This window comes from Rhagoletis pomonella, unplaced genomic scaffold (genome assembly GCF_013731165.1).
Source record: "Rhagoletis pomonella isolate Grant_MI unplaced genomic scaffold, Rhpom_1.0 Rhpom_scaffold_00007, whole genome shotgun sequence".
Lineage (NCBI taxonomy): Eukaryota > Metazoa > Arthropoda > Insecta > Diptera > Tephritidae > Rhagoletis > Rhagoletis pomonella.
This window is the reverse complement of record NW_023458561.1, coordinates 54,198,380-54,220,011: the sequence shown is the minus strand read 5'-3', so window position 1 is coordinate 54,220,011 and position 21,632 is coordinate 54,198,380. Positions and strand designations below refer to the sequence as shown.

The 21,632-nt window shown below is 34.3% G+C and overlaps 1 protein-coding gene across 1 annotated transcript in view; it reads right to left on the bottom strand.

Moving 5' to 3' along the window:
• The window catches only part of LOC118743092, a gene marked incomplete in the record, with an annotated part of 113,928 nt that overhangs the window by 39,780 nt on the left and 52,516 nt on the right, over positions 1–21,632 (bottom strand). Inside the window, 2 exon segments of the mRNA XM_036475591.1 lie at positions 8,353–8,401; positions 13,220–13,268. Of these exon segments, the coding sequence (XP_036331484.1) occupies positions 8,353–8,401; positions 13,220–13,264 (94 nt within the window).

The following is a 21,632-nucleotide window of genomic DNA, read 5'->3' as shown; positions in this document are numbered from 1 at the left end:
GACCAAATGTTTCAATAAAAAAATTAATTTGGGCAGGACGAAGTTCACCGGGTCTGCTAGTATTAATCAAAAGTTAGTTTTTTTTCAAGAACATACATAAGTATGTATTTTATTTGACACTGAATTATTTTTTTATTTTACAATTATTCGCTTCAGACACATCCTTCGTGTAATTAAGAGCAATTGTCTGCAGCCACCTTACAGTTGCTCTGATCCGTGACAACCAATTCACTCAACGAAACTCCATTCTGTGTCAAAACATCTTTAGCCTTTGTAATAAATTCTTCTGAAGGACTTTGTTCACGAGTTAAGATCCAAACGATAGCTGCGTGGAGAAATGAAAAGCAAATTTTTAATTATTTAAAAGTTAAAACTAACAAAAGTCCTAATCGTTTGCAATTCCACTTACTGTAATGCGAACTGCCGCCGGCAGTTTGGCAGGAGTAAACGACACTGTAGTTAATGTAATCGGTAGACAAAACCCAGTAGTTTGTAGTTGCGTTGAAGGCAGGAGTAACGGGGAATGTAACCTTCAATTTCGCGTTCTCTACTTCAACGGCGTAACCAACAATATCGGTAAGTTCGTTGTCGCTGTGGTGTACGAAACAATTGTTGCGATATAAAACTTTATTCAAAATTTAAATGAACAATGGAAAAATGGCATTGGTTTCACTTACGTGACATTAATCATACTATTCACAACACCGACTTCACCATTGTCCTTCAGCGTATATTCGGCTTTTACACACTTGCCATCGGCTTCGAAGTAAACAGGATACTTAGCATACTCATACCAAACGCCTAGATACTGTTTGGCAACAAGAAAAAAACGATTCATTGTTTTTTTTAATACTGTACTTCTTTGTATTACTTACCGCCGCTACATTGAAATTGCTCTGCACAGTCACATCGCAAGGGCAGTCCCCACTAAATTCCACTTGTGCGTGAGTGAGACCGATAAGGGCCAGGACGATGATCGCAAGGATTGACCTAAATTTGCACAAAGTTAAAAGTTTAAACTTTCTAACCGTTCTGATGCTGTTTTAGAATTTTTTTTTATCCACTTACTTGTGCATGGTGAATTTCTTTGAAACTAATGGTTTGCTTGCGGCGACACTACACTATTTATAGTTATGAACTGAATTGATATAAAAAGCTAGCTGCTCGGGCCTGCGTTTGGGAAGTACAGTGTGTTATCGTAGGCGAAGTAATAGAAAAAAAATGTATTTATTATCTTGTTTATACCTACGAAAAAGGATAAAGTTTTTAAAGACATTTGCAATACCTTATGCACCAAAAAATTTAATCTGTTCTTTCTCTACGGAATTTTCTCTTTAATTTGATACCCATACTGTTTTCCGAAGTACATTGCACTACATTTTTTAAACCATTTTCTTAATTACTCAATTATTCAATTTTCAAAGTCAGTTTTACAAATTCTGACGTCAGAGAGAAAAACTAAAAACGCAATTTTACTGCATACATTTGGCGCATGGCTTCGCGAATATATTTTGTTTTTTTTTTTTTGGGTGTAAAATTGCCGGTCGGTTTTCGTATGGGACAACGAATTCGACAATAAAGAGAGTTTGAATGAAATCTCTGACAGAAATTTGTTCCTGGTACACATGGTAAATTTTGTATGATTTATACAAATTGGATGTCAAATAAAAAAGTTATAAGAAAAACCAATAAAAATAAAAGCATTCATAAGTTTTTAGTTTTTAAATAAAATGCACTGTTCCCAAATAACACACTGTACATTAGGAGGTACACTTGTACCTCTTCTCTTTAATTTTTTATCTTATCTTATCTTCAAATCGGAATCATTTTCAATGTCACGCTTTCTTGTGAATTAATTATGCTTGTCTAATTATAAAATTGTGCACGCGTTTTTTTCTGTATTGCCATTCAGTTAAACTTAGACCACACAGCTTCAAAAGAACATTACAAAAGCACATCTCGAGAAAGCAATTCTTATTGAATGGGAAATATGCAACAAAAATAGTTTTACATATATAAGAATAGGAATATTGGCAGTACGCAAATGCAATGCAATTTTCAGAAAATTAGTTATTTGCCGAGAACATACATATGTAACGCCTATGCACTTTATCAATGAAAGGCAAAACATTTCAGTTAACTTTTGACTATTTGTTATTTTGAACCAGAATATGGGACCGTATTAATAAAAAAACAAGCAATTGCTTTTTCTTAATATTTCAGACCTGTTACTCGATTTATTTAAACAAAACTTAAATGAAAGGTATGAAATTTTAAGAAAAAGTAGTACTTAGTTTTTATTCATACGACCCATGATGATGTATTTTAGAACGATTTTGGCTAATCCGTTGTCAAATTTGGTTCGGAAACAAATCGGTTTCGGGGTTGCGTTATTTTTGCCGGAATACCAAATTTAGACATGGCATCGTAGAGGCAGCTTGTTATAAGTTGATGAAAATATTAAAATATATTTGATACAGTCTTGATTTTTTACCGTTGTCTATTGTTTTACTAAATAAAAATATTAAACAATAGTAACCTACTATACGTACATTAGGGCGGTTTAATTTTTTTTGACTATGCGCGCGTATAGCGGAGGAGGGTTCTATGTATAATTCTAAGCAAATTTGCTGAAGAAACTATGGGTCTAAAATCAATTTGGACTTTGCCAAATTGCGAAAATAAGTTTCGTAGAAATTTTTAAAATTTTCACCCTTAAACAGTTTATACGACACTACAGTTAAATGCTAAGAATCCTATTTTTGCAATTTGGCAAACTCCAAATTGATATAAGACCCATAGTCGAGAAAATCTCAAAAATCAAATTGGCCCGCCCTAACGTACATACATATGTATGTATACGTATACATGATACAAAAAAGAAGGTAGTTTCATTGTCACTTTTCGGGCGCCATATTAACTACCTGACAATTAAGCAGATTGTGACATTTCGTGCTACCATACCTAATCCTCAATAAAATATATTTAGTGTAAAAAAAAATATTTAGAAAACTAAAAGGAAATTTGTCTTCGATCTGAGCAATAACGAAAATTGAGATTCATACATCGCCATATTTGAAAAAGCAACCAACTGACTTTTTCTTTGAAATAAAAGACCGGTAAATATGTTGTCCACCGCAAAAATCAGCTATTAATTAATTAGTTTCTTCTAAAGCCAGTCACCGAAAAGGATTCAATGTGCTTTGCAAAGATAAGGCTTTAATTTCGGTGCTTCATGCTATGATAGATATTATAGTTATGGACGATAGGAGTTACTGCCGGTTGAACTGGCACCCAGAGTTTGGAAGTAAGTAGTTAGAGGGCTGCCCAATGCCTTAAGTGCAGTTTGGGTGTCACTGCAAACACCTCAGCCTGGAAGACCGAAGCATACTTCCCCAGAGAAAAGTCGAAGAGAGTCAGTTTTGGAACCAACATTGAAGATTCGATTATGGGTGATTCCGGACTCAGTGCTGGTATTAAACCAGCATTCAGCCGCAGGGAACACAAACATTGCAGAATCTCTTCAACAAAGGTAAAGGTGGCATACTATCCTATGGCATTGAAAAGAACACAAGTGCTCAGATCTCTGCCGCTAGCAATTTCCGCCTTGCGCCACTCAGTGTTATACCAGCATCCGTTTCTTTTTAGTCTGCAGATGGTCTTTAAAGCTTCCCCTCGTGGGAAGTGACGGTAAGTGCAGCAGTGCATCAAGAGCAGCGCCACGTATTGTAGAGAAAGCTTCAGGACAGCACACGGCAGTAGTTCTTTTAAGTTTAGCAAGCAGACTTCCCACGCTCTTGATTGAGAATCTGCTCCACTATACCACTGACGCATAGATAATTATGGGTCTGATCATAGAGGTATAAATACAGAGGATTCCGTATGATGACACACCCCACGTTTTGCCAAAGACCTGCTTACATTGCCAAAACGCTGCCAATTCTTTAGAGGTTTTGTGATCCACGTTAGATTTACACGACAGTTTTGTATCCTGAATTACTTCTGGATACTTCACTTCGGGAGAATTCTGAATTGTGACTCGTTTAAATGTGAGGAAATTAGCCCATACAACCTTCTCCGAAGCCTGTTTCGGACTATGCTTTAATGACGAAATATCTATCAATACATCTTCTTCGGACTATAAAAAAGAGTTTTTTCATGTAAATTTATTAATTTTTTTTTTAAATAATAATAAATGTTTCAAAACTGGATTTTCGTATTACTTCATCTCTGCAAATCGATATTATTCAAAGGATCTTTAAAACGCTTGAGAAGAACGTTCAAATCTGATTATCGAACACATGAACTTGTTTTTTTTTTGGTATGTAAATTTTACTCTTTTATTAAATCCCAAATATTTAAAAGAAAATCTCCCCTCTCAAAAAAATTCAATGTGGCAAAGCTATGCTTAATGTTTGCATCTGGAGAAATGTCAAAAATCTGCTTTATAATCAAAAAATAGTAGTAATGAAACTACATTCTTTTTTGTATCATGTACGTATGTACATATTTTTTGATTTAGTTATATAATTTTCTTATCTTTTTTCTGTACAAAAATCAACCTCGAAATACTTTTATCAAATAATTATTCGCATATCAACTTCAACCATCACTTGCTTTGTGATTTGTCATTAGGACAGCAATTTGACAATTGTTAGCGCAACTACAAATGCACAACTCGAATTGCAACTCTACTCAGCAATGTGTCATTTACGCAAATTGGCACAAATTGCTAATGCCAACAGGTAAATACACAATATGTATGTACTCCTATGTTTATCTCTATTGGGGGTAAAAATTCATGTAAACCAAAGCAGCCTTTGGGAAATTTTACGGGATGGCCGAAAGAAAACGTAGCAACTCAAAATTTATAAATATGAATGGAAAATGAAAAATCGAATTTTTGGACGCTAAGGTGTGTTTCTTCGTGCTGCGTCGCATATGTATGTATGTTGTAAGCTACATTTCGTTCGAAACAGAAGAGCCCAGATTTTTTATCCATATATTCCCAAAAAATTTATTCTGATATATTTAGGGCGGCCGACGCAAAAAAATGACAATATAAAATATATCGAGAACGAGAAAAGATAGCGATATAATGGATAAAAGAATGTTATTATAGCTAAACTAGAATTTCAGATAACTAAGTTTACTGGTCGGAAGTGGTAAGTTAGGTTGATATATTTATGTATATTAGAGTTGATCAAACAAACTTTTTCCGAGGTAGGGCTTGGGGCACCTTCCAAAATGTTTCCTCTTGCCGAAAGAGGTGCTGGTACCAAACTTTACGTTTCTAAGCATAAATTTAGAGGATGCTCATGATGCTCATATTTTACTATAGAAATATTGTGTACATATATTAATAAAAAAAATTGGTTAAGCAACCTAAGAGCATTTCAAATTTAAATTATCTAAAAAATATCACAAGCTGCAGTTGTCATGGCAACAGGAGCATTTTATAAAAATCAACAAAAATGTTTGCTAGTTTCACAGCGATCCAGTAGCACATTTTAGAAAATTGAAAGTTGGTATAGATATTAAAATATCAAAAGGAAAACACTAAGGGGGTGCTCCATTTCCTAGGATGAAATTTATTTTTCTCCGTACAAAAATCGGGCCACTCTAATATACATATATATAGTACTTTCTTTTCACTATATTAAACTCTCTTACATTGAGTTACAAATAAAAATGTTTAAGGTTACAAGATATACAAGATAAAAATTTGTATGACGCTAAAATCCTCTCCAACTAAGCTCTCAAATTCGTAGCAAACTACCCTGCCGTACGGGGAGGGACTACAGGACTGATGAATCGGTACCTACCAAGTAAACTCCATCGATTACCGAACGACTATTTGCCGTGTATTTCAGCGATTACTTTTACAAGGCAATGTCCTAGGCGGTAGTCAACATTGGCTCTCTCTGCACTACCGGTAATTACTAAAGTAGTCACTTGCGTGAGTTATGGGCGCCCTCTGTCGTAGTTTTTCGCTATTCTGCTTCCGATTGCTTCGACTCTGCACCATCATACGCACTACCACGGGTTAATAGAGCACCTACTTCCCTAGGGGTCGGTGCAGTAGCGCAAGTAGCGATTGACTCCAGCAGTACTGGAGGGTAGTTACTCATTTCGCGAACTTTTTGTTTACTTTTTCATAGGGATGAAACGATGCGGGTAAATACAAGTACATACTCGACACGTTTTGTTCCATACCAAGTAATTTTGGTATCGATACTTTTGATCTAAGTGTCGAGTAGGTATCAAAAAACCACTACGCTCATCGAAACCCGATATTAAGGCAAATTTGGATTCAGCAATTTTTCCTCCGCTTAAGATGCTTCTTGTTCTTTATGGCTGCTTAATTGCCAACGAAAACCGACAAATGCAACAAAGTCGATATAGTGCAAAGAGTACACGCCCCAAATGCTTCACCAAAGTCACCAAAGTCGATGTAATGCGACGTCTACACGGCCCAACTATTCGAGTGGAAGAGTGAACTGGATGAATGTTCAGAACAGACGCTTGAACGCGACATCAAGCTGGGTGAGTAACTCCACGGATTTAACGCGCATTAGCCTGTGAAGGCCTTGAGCAAAATGCCAGGAAATAAATACGTACACTGAAAATACTAGCGGAAAATTCTAAATTTAGTGGAAGTCTAGCTCTTTTATTGAAGAACATAAACAAAGAAGAAATAGTTGATTAAAAAAATTGCTGTTAAATAGAAATATTATTCCCGTCGGCGGTATCTAGATACTAGAAAATCTTTCATTTTTTAAATGCTTGCAAGCATTTATTTTTGTTAAATTTCATTCGTAACATTTGGTTTCTGTACTCTTCACACTTCCATTTGTATGTGGAATTCTAACAGCTGAAGTAATAAGGAGACATTTTTGCAACTATCGTATTTAAATATTTAGCTCATAATTTTTGTTTATAGAAGTACATTTCCACAGCACTGAAATCTTTTTAAAAACCTATATACCTGGGAAGTACTATAAAAGAAGACTTTTTCTTACAAATATTTTATGCGCAAATTTTTTTCTTAAACGAGATTAACTTTCTTGTAATCTTTTCCAATGAATTGTCTGTGTCAAATTCAATTCATCATTAAACATATATGTAGTTTGGAGTTTAGGATTCTCATAAAATTTTAATTAACTAAGTTCATATGGAATAACTTCACAGTCAAAAATATCGATATGAGTAAGTATCGATATTTTAGATCCGATATTTCTTAGATATCGATACTGCTTCCAAGCGAAAGTATCGATATCATCCCTACTTTTTCATTTTTCTTTTTTTTTTTACTTTTCATTGACTATTTGTTCAGCCGTCCACACATTCACTTTCATGCCGCGCAACCACATGCATGTCATTTTTACTCAGCTGTGCACATTTATTGAGTTTACCTAATTTTTTTAACCATACTTTGCTTTGCTTTTTATTTATGTTTCAAACATGACTGTATGTAGTATACAACAACCGACCAACATCTACTCCATTTGGCGCACATTTTATGTGATTATTCGATTACTTTTTAGCTCGCAATTTCTTGTAATTTTTTTTATGTTACTTCAATGTGTTTATCTAATATTTTTACAATTAGGCAGCGTACAATAAAGCACTCGATAAGTGTTTTGCCTTTGTGAGCGGACTTATCGTTAGCTCACTTTGAACAAAACCATTTTTATCTGACCTATATCTCTTGGGACTTAAATATTTTTAAAACACAATGCAAAAGCAAATTATCAGTAGTTAAAATTAAGTGAGCTATATTTTCCTCATTTTTGATTATAAGTTGCCCAGACTTTTACTTTAATCAGCTTTCAGCATCTATCGAAATTACACAAGCAGTACATAGAAACTATTTTCAAAGAACTTTTGGAGTACATTAGAACAAAATATGGCAAGCGTTATTACTCAAATAACGGCTTATGTAGTTAGTTGAAGTATGCCTTAGTCGATATGTAAATAAATTTAAAATTTTTCACATTCACTTGCAATAGTGTGCTATCAAATAGTATTTAACTTAAACAGAAAAATGCATTATTCCTTTCATTTCCTACATTTGCCTATATCTTTCCCTAAGATTAAAACTAAATTAATAAATTGGCTCAGAAATGCATGTACTCGTATATTATTTATTATATAGTTTATACATATATACTCGTATATTACACGTATAGTTGGAAAATAATAGATTATATTAATTAACTAAATCGCATTCCAATTCTTCATTGGATTTAGGTTAATAGGTAATAAATGGTTCGATTTGTTGTAACTCTTTCTTCAATATTTTTTTAACTAAAAAAGTAATTTATGTACTTGGAAATGTGATTTACTTACTCGTTGCAGTTGGTATTTGTGCACCATGTGTGACCAATGTGGTGATTGTCTGTAAATGAATTAAAGGAATATTTATTTATTTATACATATTGTACAAAATGAAATGTAAGTCACATACAATAATAGTTGTACTACATAGATATACGTAGTTATTAAAATACATTAAAGAGAAATATAATACGACTAATGTGCGAGATATTGTAACCAATCTAATTGGAGGAGCCTTGAGTCACAGTGGGTTCTGCGCCGGGTTTGGGATCCTCTACGTAAAAACTACTTCCAGTTAATAGAAAAAAAACTCGGATGATGACGACCATGGCATACGTTTAAAAGACTACGATTTGAGGGCAGGCACCTGGACACTTAATGGGGAAGGTGCCTCTGCCCAGCTGATTGATGTCCTCGTAAGGACAAAAGCTGACATCACCGCTATCCAAGAAATGCCTTGGACGTTGAGCAAGATTCTTCGTTATCACGCTCGTCAGCCTTGGAGCGTACAAACGTGATGATATCAAAATTGTGCTTGGCGATTTCAATGGAAAATGGAGCAAGGAAATAATATCGGCTTCTACGGGGCCCGAAACATGGTGGTATACTGTTCTAGGTACATCCATAAAGCTACGTTGCTGTTTCCAGATCAAAAACGAGAAACCAATACGATCAAGTTGTGATAGACGCAAGGCACGTTTCCAGTGTTTTAGACATACGTACACTCCGAAAAAAAAGTGTGCGCCCAACAATGCAAGGAAAAATCGAAAAACTGCAATCCGTACAGACGGCCAAAGCATTCGCAACTCGACTCTCAAACCTACTCTCATGGAGCACTCTTCAACAAACTGCAGTATGCGAGCAGTGGAACCACATTTCCTGCTCACTCCGTACCGTCGCCGAAGAAGTAGTCGTATTTCAGCGAGCCCGAAAGAACAACTGGTTGGATGAGCAATGTCACGATCGGACGCAACGCGAACCATATGGGACCATTAAAGGGAATGGAAGAGGGAAGCGAGACTTATTTATCGCAATAAGAAAAGAAAGGCTGAAATGCCCGAATGCGAAGAGCTTGAAATGCTGTCCGACAAGAAAAACGCCGAAAGTTTTATCAGAGAGTTAGGCGACCGGTAACATACATAATAAAAAAAGTATTCCGATGAATTGATAACCTTCCTTATTTTTTTAAGTCTGTTACAAATATAAATACAATATCAAGACCATAATGGTGTATTCCTGGTATACAGTTAGGTTAGAGTGGCCGATACCGGGCAGAGCTCGAAGGCATATGTGATACCACTGGCGAAAGACATTTATTTCTTTTCCTCCCCTAAAATTGAAGCACCTAGTGCATTTTATACATCACAAAATATTTAGAATATTCGCTAAGTTCCTCTCCTCGCCAGCTTGTAGGTTATGCAGTTTCTAGGAATGTTCCTGTGTCCAGGTACCCACACAACAGTCACCAGAGCGAATCCCGCTGATCATTATTTCGTTTAGCTTAGAACCATCTGTTTATATAGCCATCGACACTGGGTTTAGGTCTATGGCACCTTCCCATTCGATCCTCTCTGTGATTCTTATGGAGAATTAGTTATCTAAACAGAGTAGAGGTGTGGTATAATCCAGCTGTCGTAGATTGTCCGCTAGAACTCTCTCCAACGCTAGATTGTTTTAACCTAGAATCACACCAGCCGGCGAGAAATTTTCCCTAGAGAAGTGGATATCATATTACTTCCAGAGGTTTGGTGGACGTATGTAGTGGGTAGTGCTCCCGTGACAAGCAGAGATGCCGTTCTCTGAACCCGTTCCTGGTTAGCTTTGGACAAATTCTTCTTTAATACAGGCCACCATACGATGACCCCATAGAAGAGGATATGTCCTGTTACAGCTAAGTACATCCAGTCTACTATGTGAGGTTTCATTCACAACTGTTTGCCTATAGCCGTCTTACAGGCATACAGGGCGGTATTGACCATCCTCTCTATCATAATCCCAAGTTACTTGATTTAGGTTGAGACAGTAAGTTCTACTCCGTTTAAGGTGAGAGGCTTAAATTGACGAACTTCATGCTTGCTCGTGAAGAGTAACATTTCGGTCTTAGTAGGATTAATGCTAAGTCCACATAACTTACTTAAGACTTGCAATGACATCAGCGTACGCTATGACTTGATAGCCAGTGCCATTTAGATTATGCAGTTACAGTTACTTGGCTATGTTCAATTGCTACTCTTGAATTCCAGTTCGTGCAACCTGGACATCGTGGGCAACACATGCATACTGTCTGTGGAGCCTAGGTCCAGGCATAAAGAGTGGCAGCTCTAGCTGAGCCATAACGCCTAAAACAAGAGACTTAGCTGCTGTTTTCGGAGCTTGGACTGGAGTAGCCATAAAAACTCCCGAAATAAGTACTGCGGCATTTCGTCTGCCGAGATGTATACTGCAGCGATTGAAACTGAGTCGGCAGCGGCTCTAACTCAACACGCTTAAATCACGTATAAACACGAGTATGGTATTAAGGCAGTAACGCCCAACTCGCTCTGTTCTAGATAGTAGTATGTCCCTATTAGCCACATTCGTAAATAACATAATCAGCTCAAAGAAATTCTGCACAAAGCTTTACCATCCCATGCCTGTCTGAACTTTTTTCACACCAGTTTAAAACCAGCCAAGGAATGTTTAGTGAATACCTACATTCACATGCATGTGCATATATGTATGTATCTATGTATATATATATGTGCATAAGTGCATTTGGTAATCTTCATACATTCTTAATCCATTAAATGAATTTAACGTGACCGATGGTAAATTAGGAAATTAATTTTCTAACCAAAAGCCGACAACTACAGATTAACGGATTTTTTTTTTTGCTCAGCACATTCCAGCCCACCGCAAAAAAGGTACACAAATTCAATTGCAATTATTAAGCTACCAGTAAACATCCGTTATAGAGAAAATTTATAAAACAGCATTCCCACGTTTCAGCCTAGAGTTGTAGACACTTTCGCCAAAATTACTTGCAATCTAAGGAAAATTAGTATACAAGCCGTGGTGCATTAAAGAACTTGACGAGATACCGTTTCAGCTTAACCGCCATGCTGCCGTGGATGTGTGTACATGGCTGGCAGACAAATTATTTTCAATGAATTGCTTTGACATTAAGGTGGTCCAAAAATGCATGTGGAAAGTAAAGTCGGATTTTTTTTTGCTCTCACCACCTGGGATACTTCTACACCGAAACAATATTTTTTTTTATGTTGAAATCAAAAAATATTTAGGTGTCGCTTAAAGCACTTAAGGTTATCCAGGTATTTTATATGAGAAAAAAACAACTTTTTGTAGAAATGGTATAGAATTCTTAAAAATCAATATTTTTCGATCCGAATACTGTTTTTATTTTCATAAGACTCGCAAAATAATACCCCATTGTTTATTTAATTTTTTTTCATAGTAACTCTATTTCATTGGTCCCCCAAAAACCACTGAAAATGCTATAAGGCTACCCATAAAAAACCGATAGTATTAAAAAATAGTTTAAAAAAACAATTGGGTATTGTTGTTGAAAGTCTCCTGAAGAGTTTCAAGAATTCTATACCATTTCTACGAAAAGTTCATTTTCCCCATAAAAAATATATGGACAATTTATATTATATTTTGTTCGTATAGAACAATCATAGGGGTGAGAGCATTAAAATTCCAACTTTACTTTTTTCACCCTAATGTACATATAGTATACACATTGTATTGGGAATAGCTGAAAATGTGAGGAGCTGTTTATACTAAGTATATGTACATATATACATATATGCCTTGGTTGCAGTTTAGGTAGGACACTATGTGCCACATATTCATTGACCCTATGAGGTCAATAAGAGCAATTCAATTGAGCACTCGTGGTTCCCGATGCCACACTAATGCATTATATACTTGCAAACAAAAAAATTTATTTTTTATAGTGAAATCAATATTTTGGTATAATTATATGGAATGTGTGCTACTTTTCTTCACATTTACGTGTACAGTGTGAAATTTTCATTCTGTGCAGGTCACCAGTTTTTTTATGCATATCTAAAGATAAAGGTAAAGAACTGAAAATTTTTTGCCTTCTATCAAATTTATTATACGAATACGAACTTCAAGATCATTTTCGAACCCACATTGGTCAAGCTTTATCTAGAGATCCATCCCTTATTTACTATGTGTGATAGGCAAATTATCTCATGGGCAGCTAGCAAAAGGCAAAAGGCATATTAATGCGTTCTTTTTCAGGAATAATTTGCTTGATCTCGCTCATCTTGTAAGTGACCGGAAACCCAATTTTGGTTAGAATTATTCTGTATTTAGGATCTCCATAAAAATTTCTATCCAAACAATATTTTGAACACACCGGTTCGTGCTGTCCGAAAAAAAGTCAAATCAATGCAAAATACCAAAGTAACCCAGGAGTAACGCCTGTCTCTGAGTTATATCTCTTAACGAAGAGCAATAAGTGCTGCCACTTGTAATCCCATCATTTCTAATGGTAAGAGATTTAAAAAGGCGTTTAAAGCGTCACGCAATGGAACTGCAACAAAAATAGTAAAACCGGACGAGTTAATTCTGATACTGAACGAAATCGAGGGATGACCTGCTATTTCCGGGGAAGTTCTGCTGTTTCCGTGGAACTCGGAATCCATCTTGCATCTGCAGAAACTCAGTCGAGTGTTAGTATCCAGAAAAAGTATTTCTTAATCTGTCAATCTCGGGTCTGCTGTCGACAGCGGCATACTTAACTCAAAAAAATTGTATTTTCGATTATAATGTTCCCCCAGAAAGTCTTCAGGAAAATTCAATAAATATATTCTAAACTAAAATTTCTGATAAACTATATACTTACGATTATATGCAGCGCCGCATAGACAAGCTGTGTGAATGGCTTCATTTTGCTGTAAGAAAAAGAAAATATAAATTCAAATTAATTTGGATCATTACGAATACGAAGATCATAGTAATCCATAACTAGTGATCGATACCTATTAATAAATTTTAATAAACCGATAACTGAACGGCATCGATAATTCTGTCCATAGTTATATCGATAACGACACCGATGACAATATATCTAACATTATTGATATACATACATACATACATGCGTACATTTTTAACTATGTAAAGCTAACAAAATTGGGCGGCTACTTCCAAATCAAAACAAAAAAAAAATTCAAAAAATGTTTCGCACAAAACTCAAGCGGCACTTACTATTTATTAAACAACATTCGCGATTAATGATCTTTCCAACAAAATCCGCTTGAGATTAACCCACACAAATTTATAACAATGGCAAATATTCAAAATGGAACCACAAACGCACCATCCAATGTATTTTCTATTTTATTAATTAACACTTTTTGCCGTTTTCAACTTAGCAGAGATTAATTGCCAACAACGCATGCGTCGTTTTTATTTATTATGAAAAAAACTGCAAATTGAAAAAAAAAACACAGCGAATTGGGTACATTAAAGTAATCGCATTTTTGGCTACGTAAGGCTTCGGCTGACAACCTGAAGTAGAAAAGTTAATTTATTTTTGATATCTTCGCTCATTTGTTAGCGTATGCTTTAATGGTTTTTGTCTATTCATTTGCCAAAACCTAAGCGATGTATTTTATTTTTTTTTTTTAAGAAATTCACTATGCTAAGCTGATTAATTGTGGTTCAACATGGAGCATGTTTTTGCCCCCGAGGAAATCAAATTTCATACCAACGTTGATTTCTAACCATTTATGTACATTTTTGTTTCCTGTAAAGAAACAAAGCTGTACCTCAGAAGGTGTGGTCATTTTAAATACATTAGAAGTCAAATTTAATATCTATACATAAGTGATAAGATTAAAATAAAATCAAAGTACTATTTTGCAATCACATATTCTTGAAAGCGGTCAGGGAAGTTAAATCACACACAGGCAAAGTACTTCACGGCGACAAGTCCTACATCTGGTATTCTTAAGACACTTAAAAGACTTATTGATAGGGAAAGGTAGATCCATAGAAAGCGAAAGCGCTCCACGAGGTTGCTATTACTATCGATAAATCTATAGAATTTAAGGAATATTTATTTGCAGGCTTCTTACAGTGGTTTCCTATAAATCGCCACGCTAAATTTCCATCGCTAAAAATCTGTAATTGAATAATACTTGTGCCTTAAAATAGACAACGCCTCCATACCATATCCATATCGGCTTTCGCGATACAAAACAATACAATAGCGAACTTGTTTAAAGCAATAAAAATGAAGCTTGTCGCCAATACCAGCGACTTGGTAATACTTATTTCAGACAAATTCCAGCCAAGGATAAGTGAGCTAATACATATAAGAAGCACTAGAAGCACCCCAATGTGGCAACCAGAATGACTTTGGAGTCGACCTCTTCAAAATTGGCCTGATCTCGTTCACAAAAACAAAACATAAGTTCCCGCCTTTTCTCTGCCTAGAATAGAGGAGGCTAATTAGAAACTCTCCACTAAATTAAATGAATGCCGAAGGGATGGCGACTTTGCCGTAGATCACTAGGGGATTTAATTGTTCATGTTGTAGTCGCAAATGGCTCCCTAATATTTAAGGAAGTCAACTTGTGGAAACTAATCAACTCTGAGTGAAAGCAAGGTTGACTTAGAGTACAGGATTGACAACTTCCTGTCGATTTGGGACTTCAATACAAAGGCACCTTATACACAGTTTCTTGTAAGAGAAAATAACACAAGCAAAAGAAAACCATCCAGTGGCAAATGAAGGTATATCCATCTCAATAAATGGTTCGAAGATGGAGCACGAAGCCGGTCTGTATTCAGAGCACCTGCAGATCAGTGGACCAAACAAGTTGAATGTAAAGCCTTAAGATAATCATGGCCGCGATTAAAAAAGAAAATCCGGAAGACCTTCTGAAACTTAACAGACTTTAATTAATAGTTCTACAGTCGACTGCGCTATTACATCGGTGATCCAGTGATGGCGAATACAAATCAATCCTGTCTGCAGAATGGACCGCAATGAGTAGGAATCAATCGACTACTTTCTGTATCGATGTCCGGGCCCTCAATCGAAGCGATTTAAACACATCAATGGGGCAGATATTGAAGGTGGAACTCTTGAATGCCCGTAACTTCACTTGGGTTGCCAAGTAATTCATCAGGCTAATGCCCTAATTATTGTTTCTCTTCTCTTTGTTAAAGCAATCCCGTTAGTGGATTCTGCCTACTGCTGGTACTCACTCACGGATGGCAATCGTGATGGACAACTTCTTTTCGAGTTGAGATATGGAACTCTTCCTACACCCTTTCCTAACGTGGCCTACATATCAATGATGAAAATCGACAGTATATTTGCGACGTGGATATTTTCACATCATTGAACTTTTTGACATTGTACAGCGATTAGTTACTAAATATGTATATTCATCACTTTTTGTAGACGATTTGTGGCACTACATTTTATATTAACTGTCATTCAACAGCGAAACTCTAACTTCAAACTTCTTGGAACTACTGGAACTTATTTTCATATACTGCAGAAATTTATGTTAGCGGTTTGTGTAACAATGAGGCGTATATTGTGACGCGCTATTGGAAACTGCATAAAGACAAATATATTTTACGATAAAATTCGATACTTAATTTTTTCGCTAAGCGAAGTCATTTTGTATGCCATAAAAAAATTTAAGCTGCTAATATGTCGACATCTTTTTTAAGTGCTAGTCCTCATGGTCGTAATACTTTTAATTGTGTGTAAATTTTTATAATACACTGTCGGAAAAGAGCATTGGCACTGAGAATTTTTTACGATATATGCCATAGTTTTTGTTTTTATTTTTTTCCGCTAAAAATATGATTTATACTAACAAAAATAATAAAAAAATTTAGTTTCTTAACTTTGTGCAAAATTACGGAAAATTTAATAATTTTTCAACTTTTTAATCAGATTAATTAGAACTTTTCTTAGTATGCAGTTTTGTTGTCCAATAAATTTTATCATGAGAAAGTGCAAGTTTGAAGTAGTTAGTACTCGCTGTTGATTTTTGGCAATTTTTTTCACGCAGTTTCTTCCATAAAAAAAAAAAAAACTCACTAATACTTTGTATGGAAAAGATGCGAAACACATTCAACAAAAAAACTCTGAAAAATCAGCGCGATTTTTGACTATCCTCAAACTGGCATTAGTTATACTATAATTTCATGCGCTGCAAAACTTCATACCAAAAAAAAAATAAATATTCAAAAAAAACAGAAAAAAGTTGAAAATTTGCATGGAATTTTATTGAATTTTTGCGAGTTTTGCACAAAGTTTAGAAACTATATTTTTATGTTGTTTGTTGTAGAATGAACTATATTTTTATAAAAAAACTTTTGGAAAAAATTAGAATAAAAATTGTGGCATATATTGTAAAAAACTCGCTGTGCCAATACTTCTCTCCGCCAGTGTATTCCTATGCATCTTCTAATGTATGCAGTTAGTAAAAATTAAAACTTGGGACATAATACAAATTTATTTGCTATAAAAATAAGCTTTTGTATGTAATAAATAATTACATTCTGTTATAGGAAAGCATCCATTGTCGGCAATTCCATTAGGTTACTTATCGCTACTAATAAACTTCCAGCATTTTAGTTGCATATTTAAATGCTGAAATAAATATCTTTACCCAACTTTATGAGTTTTTAATAAAAAAAATTAATAAACTTTTATATGATCGATTACATGAAACTCAATTAAAAAATCAAAATAAGTAGTAAGAAGTTTGTTGCTAAAGTCTTTCGTTAAAATCTCACTAAACACAGTTTTGAAATACCATTTTCAACAGTTTCTCACTCGTTTTTGTTCGCCAAATATTGCCATAAAATAATCGGAGGAAAACTATTTAAATAAAAAATCCGAAAGCATTATCGCTTGCTGAAATGTATTTTTTGTATCTCATAAAAAAATTCAAATATTTTTATTGATTTCTGTGGTTTGGTGATAAATTGGCACAATTGACCTAAATAAAAGATATGTATGTAAAAGGCGAAAGAGCGTCACAGCGTAAGGAGTAAATAAACCCATAAAGCGGCAAAGCTAGATGCCCCTAAGGCCAACGGTCATCAGCAATTGGGCTAACAAACAGAAAAAGGAATATTTATTGACCAGCTATGGCAACATGCATATATATTTATAAACCAAGATGTGTCTAATACATTGTAAGTAATAACTATGCATGCCACAGTAAACAAAGGAAACATGACAAAAGGTAACATGCAAAATTGGCTGCAGGCTAAAAATCCAAATAAGAGGCGAATTAAGGTTCAATAGAGATACATACGTACATACGTTTCTTTTCATCTCATACGCAGCATTTGTCACGTCTTAATCGTACTATGAATGCAACTAGAAAAATATGCTTTGACTATTAGTACCTCAATAAATATGTTACAGCTGTTGCCGCCGTCCATAATGTTCACCACGAACGTATCTAGCGTTGGAGTAGTCAATTAAAAATAAATCTTAATTGAACCAGTGACTATGGCTGTTGGCAATAAAATTGTTAAATTTTGCAAGAAATAACTCTGCAGTAATTAAAATCCTCAACCCCATTTTAGCTATTGTTTATGTTTTGGTATACATTTTGAAGACATTCATTCTTAGTAGCCAGTGAACATACCCACTTTAATTAGACAATTCTGGCTAAGATAGTAAATAGTATTTTGTAAGACAAATGAAAGACACATATTTAGCAAGATACTTCGAAAGACTCTTGTTATTCTAGGTCAAAAGTCTTACAAAAAAGGCCCTCTCATTTCATCACTCCTGGGGAAAAGTCATTTTGAGCGAAAGCACTTGCACAGCACATTCGTTCCAGCAATCGAGTGAATAAGGCACAGGCGTGCCATCCGAAAGATCCGAGTTCGAGTCCTCGGGGGCATTTTATTTTTTTATTTACATTTTTTCTTTCTTAATTTAATTTTCTTTTAATTTAACTTTAATTTTGTTGTTTTAAAAGGAAAAATATATTCTATTTTATTTAAGTTTTAGGTACTTATTCTTCTTTTAATTTGTTTTTTTCCTTTTTAGCTTATTTTTCTTCCAATTTTAAAATTGTATTGTTTAAAAAGAAAAATTATATTTTTAATTTCATTTAATTTTTGGAATTTAATTTAATTTATTTCTTCTTTTTTATTTAATTTAGTTTTGTTTTGTCAATTTCTTATAATTTGTGTATCTTTTTGTTTAAAAAGGAGAAGTATATTTGCATTTCATTTAATTTTTCGTGACTTATTTCATTTTTTAATTTTTAGATTTTATTGTTAAAAAGGAAACATTTTTTTAAATTAATTCAAGTTTTCAGAGTTTTATTGTATTTGTTTCTACTTTTTTAACTTTATTTGTTTTTATTGTGTTAATTTAATTATTTTTTTCCATGTCTATATTTTACTTATTTAAAAAAAAATTTACATGTTTGTTTTATTTCATTTTATTTTTAGGATCTTATTTAATTTTTACTCTTTTCTAATTTATTTATATTTTCATTTTATAAATTTTTTATTTTTTTAAATTACCTTTCTTTCTTTATTAGTTTTTATTATTTTAATACAGAAAAATATGTATTTTTATTTAATTTAACTAAAAAAAACTCATTGCTATAAGGTGTATAGCATAACGCTAAGACATCCTCATTAGTAGATCTTTCTATTTGTCTTTCGAAAGACAGTAAAAAACTTTCAAGATAGTTTCCAGAACTACCTTGTAAGTAAACATGGCATTTATTCAAAGTTCCTTTGTTTACCGTTTTCTGTATAAGCTGCTTGCAATCATGGAATGGGAGTGCTTTCGAAAATTCAGCTACGAAAATCGCTAAATATCCCGCGTGTATGAAAACCAACCGAAATCGTAAGCATTTTACCGTGAAATTATTCCAGGAGACTGATCAACTGATTTGAACTCGTTCGCTCGAACGATCACAAAAGTGCAATCGAATGCGTGGCGAAATCTTAAAAATATTAGAAGAATTTGAAGCAATTTGGAAAGAATTCAGTTTAATATAGACTTCTACATATCTTGCTGTTTATGTATTTAAGTTAATTGAAAGCATGATTTAATGTATTAAAAGCGTCCACACTCGGAACATTTAGTAGAAATTCCATGTGAAAAAAATTTGTTCAATGTTGCAAAAATTATTTGTGCTTCTAGTAAGCTAGTTGTGGTAGTTAATAAAACCCATGCTTAACATGGCTCCGAAAGCAATTTTTTTTTGGAATTTTATGGAAGTGCCATGGTCCATCGTTGTCTATATTTACCCAATTAAAGCGCTAAAATTGCATCATTGCATATATGTATGTACATATATTATATACGCATGATATGAAAATTTTTCTTTTTGAAACCGAAAAATCCAATTCGAGCACTATTGTGACCTAAATATCTACCGTGACTTCAAACAAATTACGACACGCAGTGCTTTCATATGTCATAATCGCAATTTATTCAGAACAACCTGAAACGTTAGATACCTGAATAAAGAATCTAGAACGGCATCAAATTCTCAAAGAACACAGATTTTGCATACCACACAGCTCTTATGTCAACATATCATATGACAGTCGACTGCAAGCCATACATACCTACCGTTCATCAAAAGTATACATACATACATGAGTGAGCATTTTGCAAAATGCATCCACACCATGCGTACATACATAAGTAGTAGTTAGTTGGCAACAAAAATTTCCGCAAACATTTTAAGCCACCGCGAAATGCATATGTACCAGCACAATATGAATTAAATAGTAAGAAAATGTCTCTCATAGTAGCTTGGCAACAATCACAGCAACTCTTAAGTGTATCCATATTTAAATAAGCTTACTTGCACATAAATTCTATGTAAATATCTGACTTTCTTTACCCCGTTTGTTAAGCGCATAAGAAAGATCAGGCACAAAACAAACAAACAAAAAGAAAAGAAAATTTCTTTCTCTTCTGGTAGCAAAAAGCACGACTTTGACCGGGTCGACGAAGCGACCAGCAGCGCATAGAGCACCAAACAGCGACTTGGGTTATCAACACCAACTCAGCTAAGTAGTAGTGGTAGCTATGTAGCTATGTAGCTTGTCCCCTTTTGGAAGCTACATAAAATTTGCATATTAAATAGTTTAGGAAGAGAAAATAAATACAACAAAAAGTTGTAATAAATACCTAAAACACTAGATCACAAATTAAAAAAAAAGTGCTGACCTCTGGCCATCGTTTCACTTTTAAAATTCACCCCTAAATCCAAATATGAAATCAGGTACTAAGAGATATAGCCAAATTTCGTGCTCTCACTTAATTTCAATTTTATTTTTTTGCAAAATTTTTTTTAAATATTTTTATACTTGTTTTTTGCATTCAATTCCGCAGTACATTAGTGATGGTCAATGGTCCGATTTCTTGTATACTAGTGTAATCGTAAGGTTGAAAAAATTTGTTCCGTTGTAATTGCCAATAAAGAATATTTCGATTGCAATTCCAATTGTTTTGTTCTTTCCTTCGCTTAACCTTCAGCTGATCGCTTAAAGAAAGTTCAAAATGCAACAATGTAGTAGGATGCTCGGCAGTTGTCACTTAAGTTAGCGCTTCTACATGAAAATGCTTCTGCTCAGTGTTCTTTTGTCGCTTATGCAAAGTAGCTTTTTCATCTATATGTATACTCGCACGTATGTTTGTAAATAGGTACTTAAGCAGAGGTATTGGCATGCAACAAACTATGAAAAACGTGTTCAGCGCCTCCCTGCGCTCCAGCCGCTAGCTTGCAGGCTTTATTGTTTTCTTATTGAAAGCAATTGATTTTCTCCCAGCCCTGCTGCATTTTTCTTTGTACTAGTAACTAAACGTTGTGCTACTTTGATTTCCTTATATGGTATGTCCCATTTCTTTGAAATGGAAGAAAAATAGACAACAACAAATAAAAGCATTTTAAAAAAGCACCAACAAAAATACATATGTATGTATATCTAAATATGTAACTTTATTTTTTTGCTGCCGCTTTGAAGTGCGAAATATTCGTGTTGTTGGCATATTTGCATTAAAAAAAAAACATAAAAATTCAGTCGTATGTATATATATGCCTAGTGAAAAATGGTCATTTGATATGTGATTCTCAGGAAGGTTTTGTTGCTCAACGAATTTCTGGCACGAAATCTTTGGGTGTAGCATTGTTTCAAAACCCTAATTGGCCCAATTGAGATAATTTATTTACTTGTGAAAGTAGTAATGTATTTTGACCATCTGATTCCGAATCTGAGGC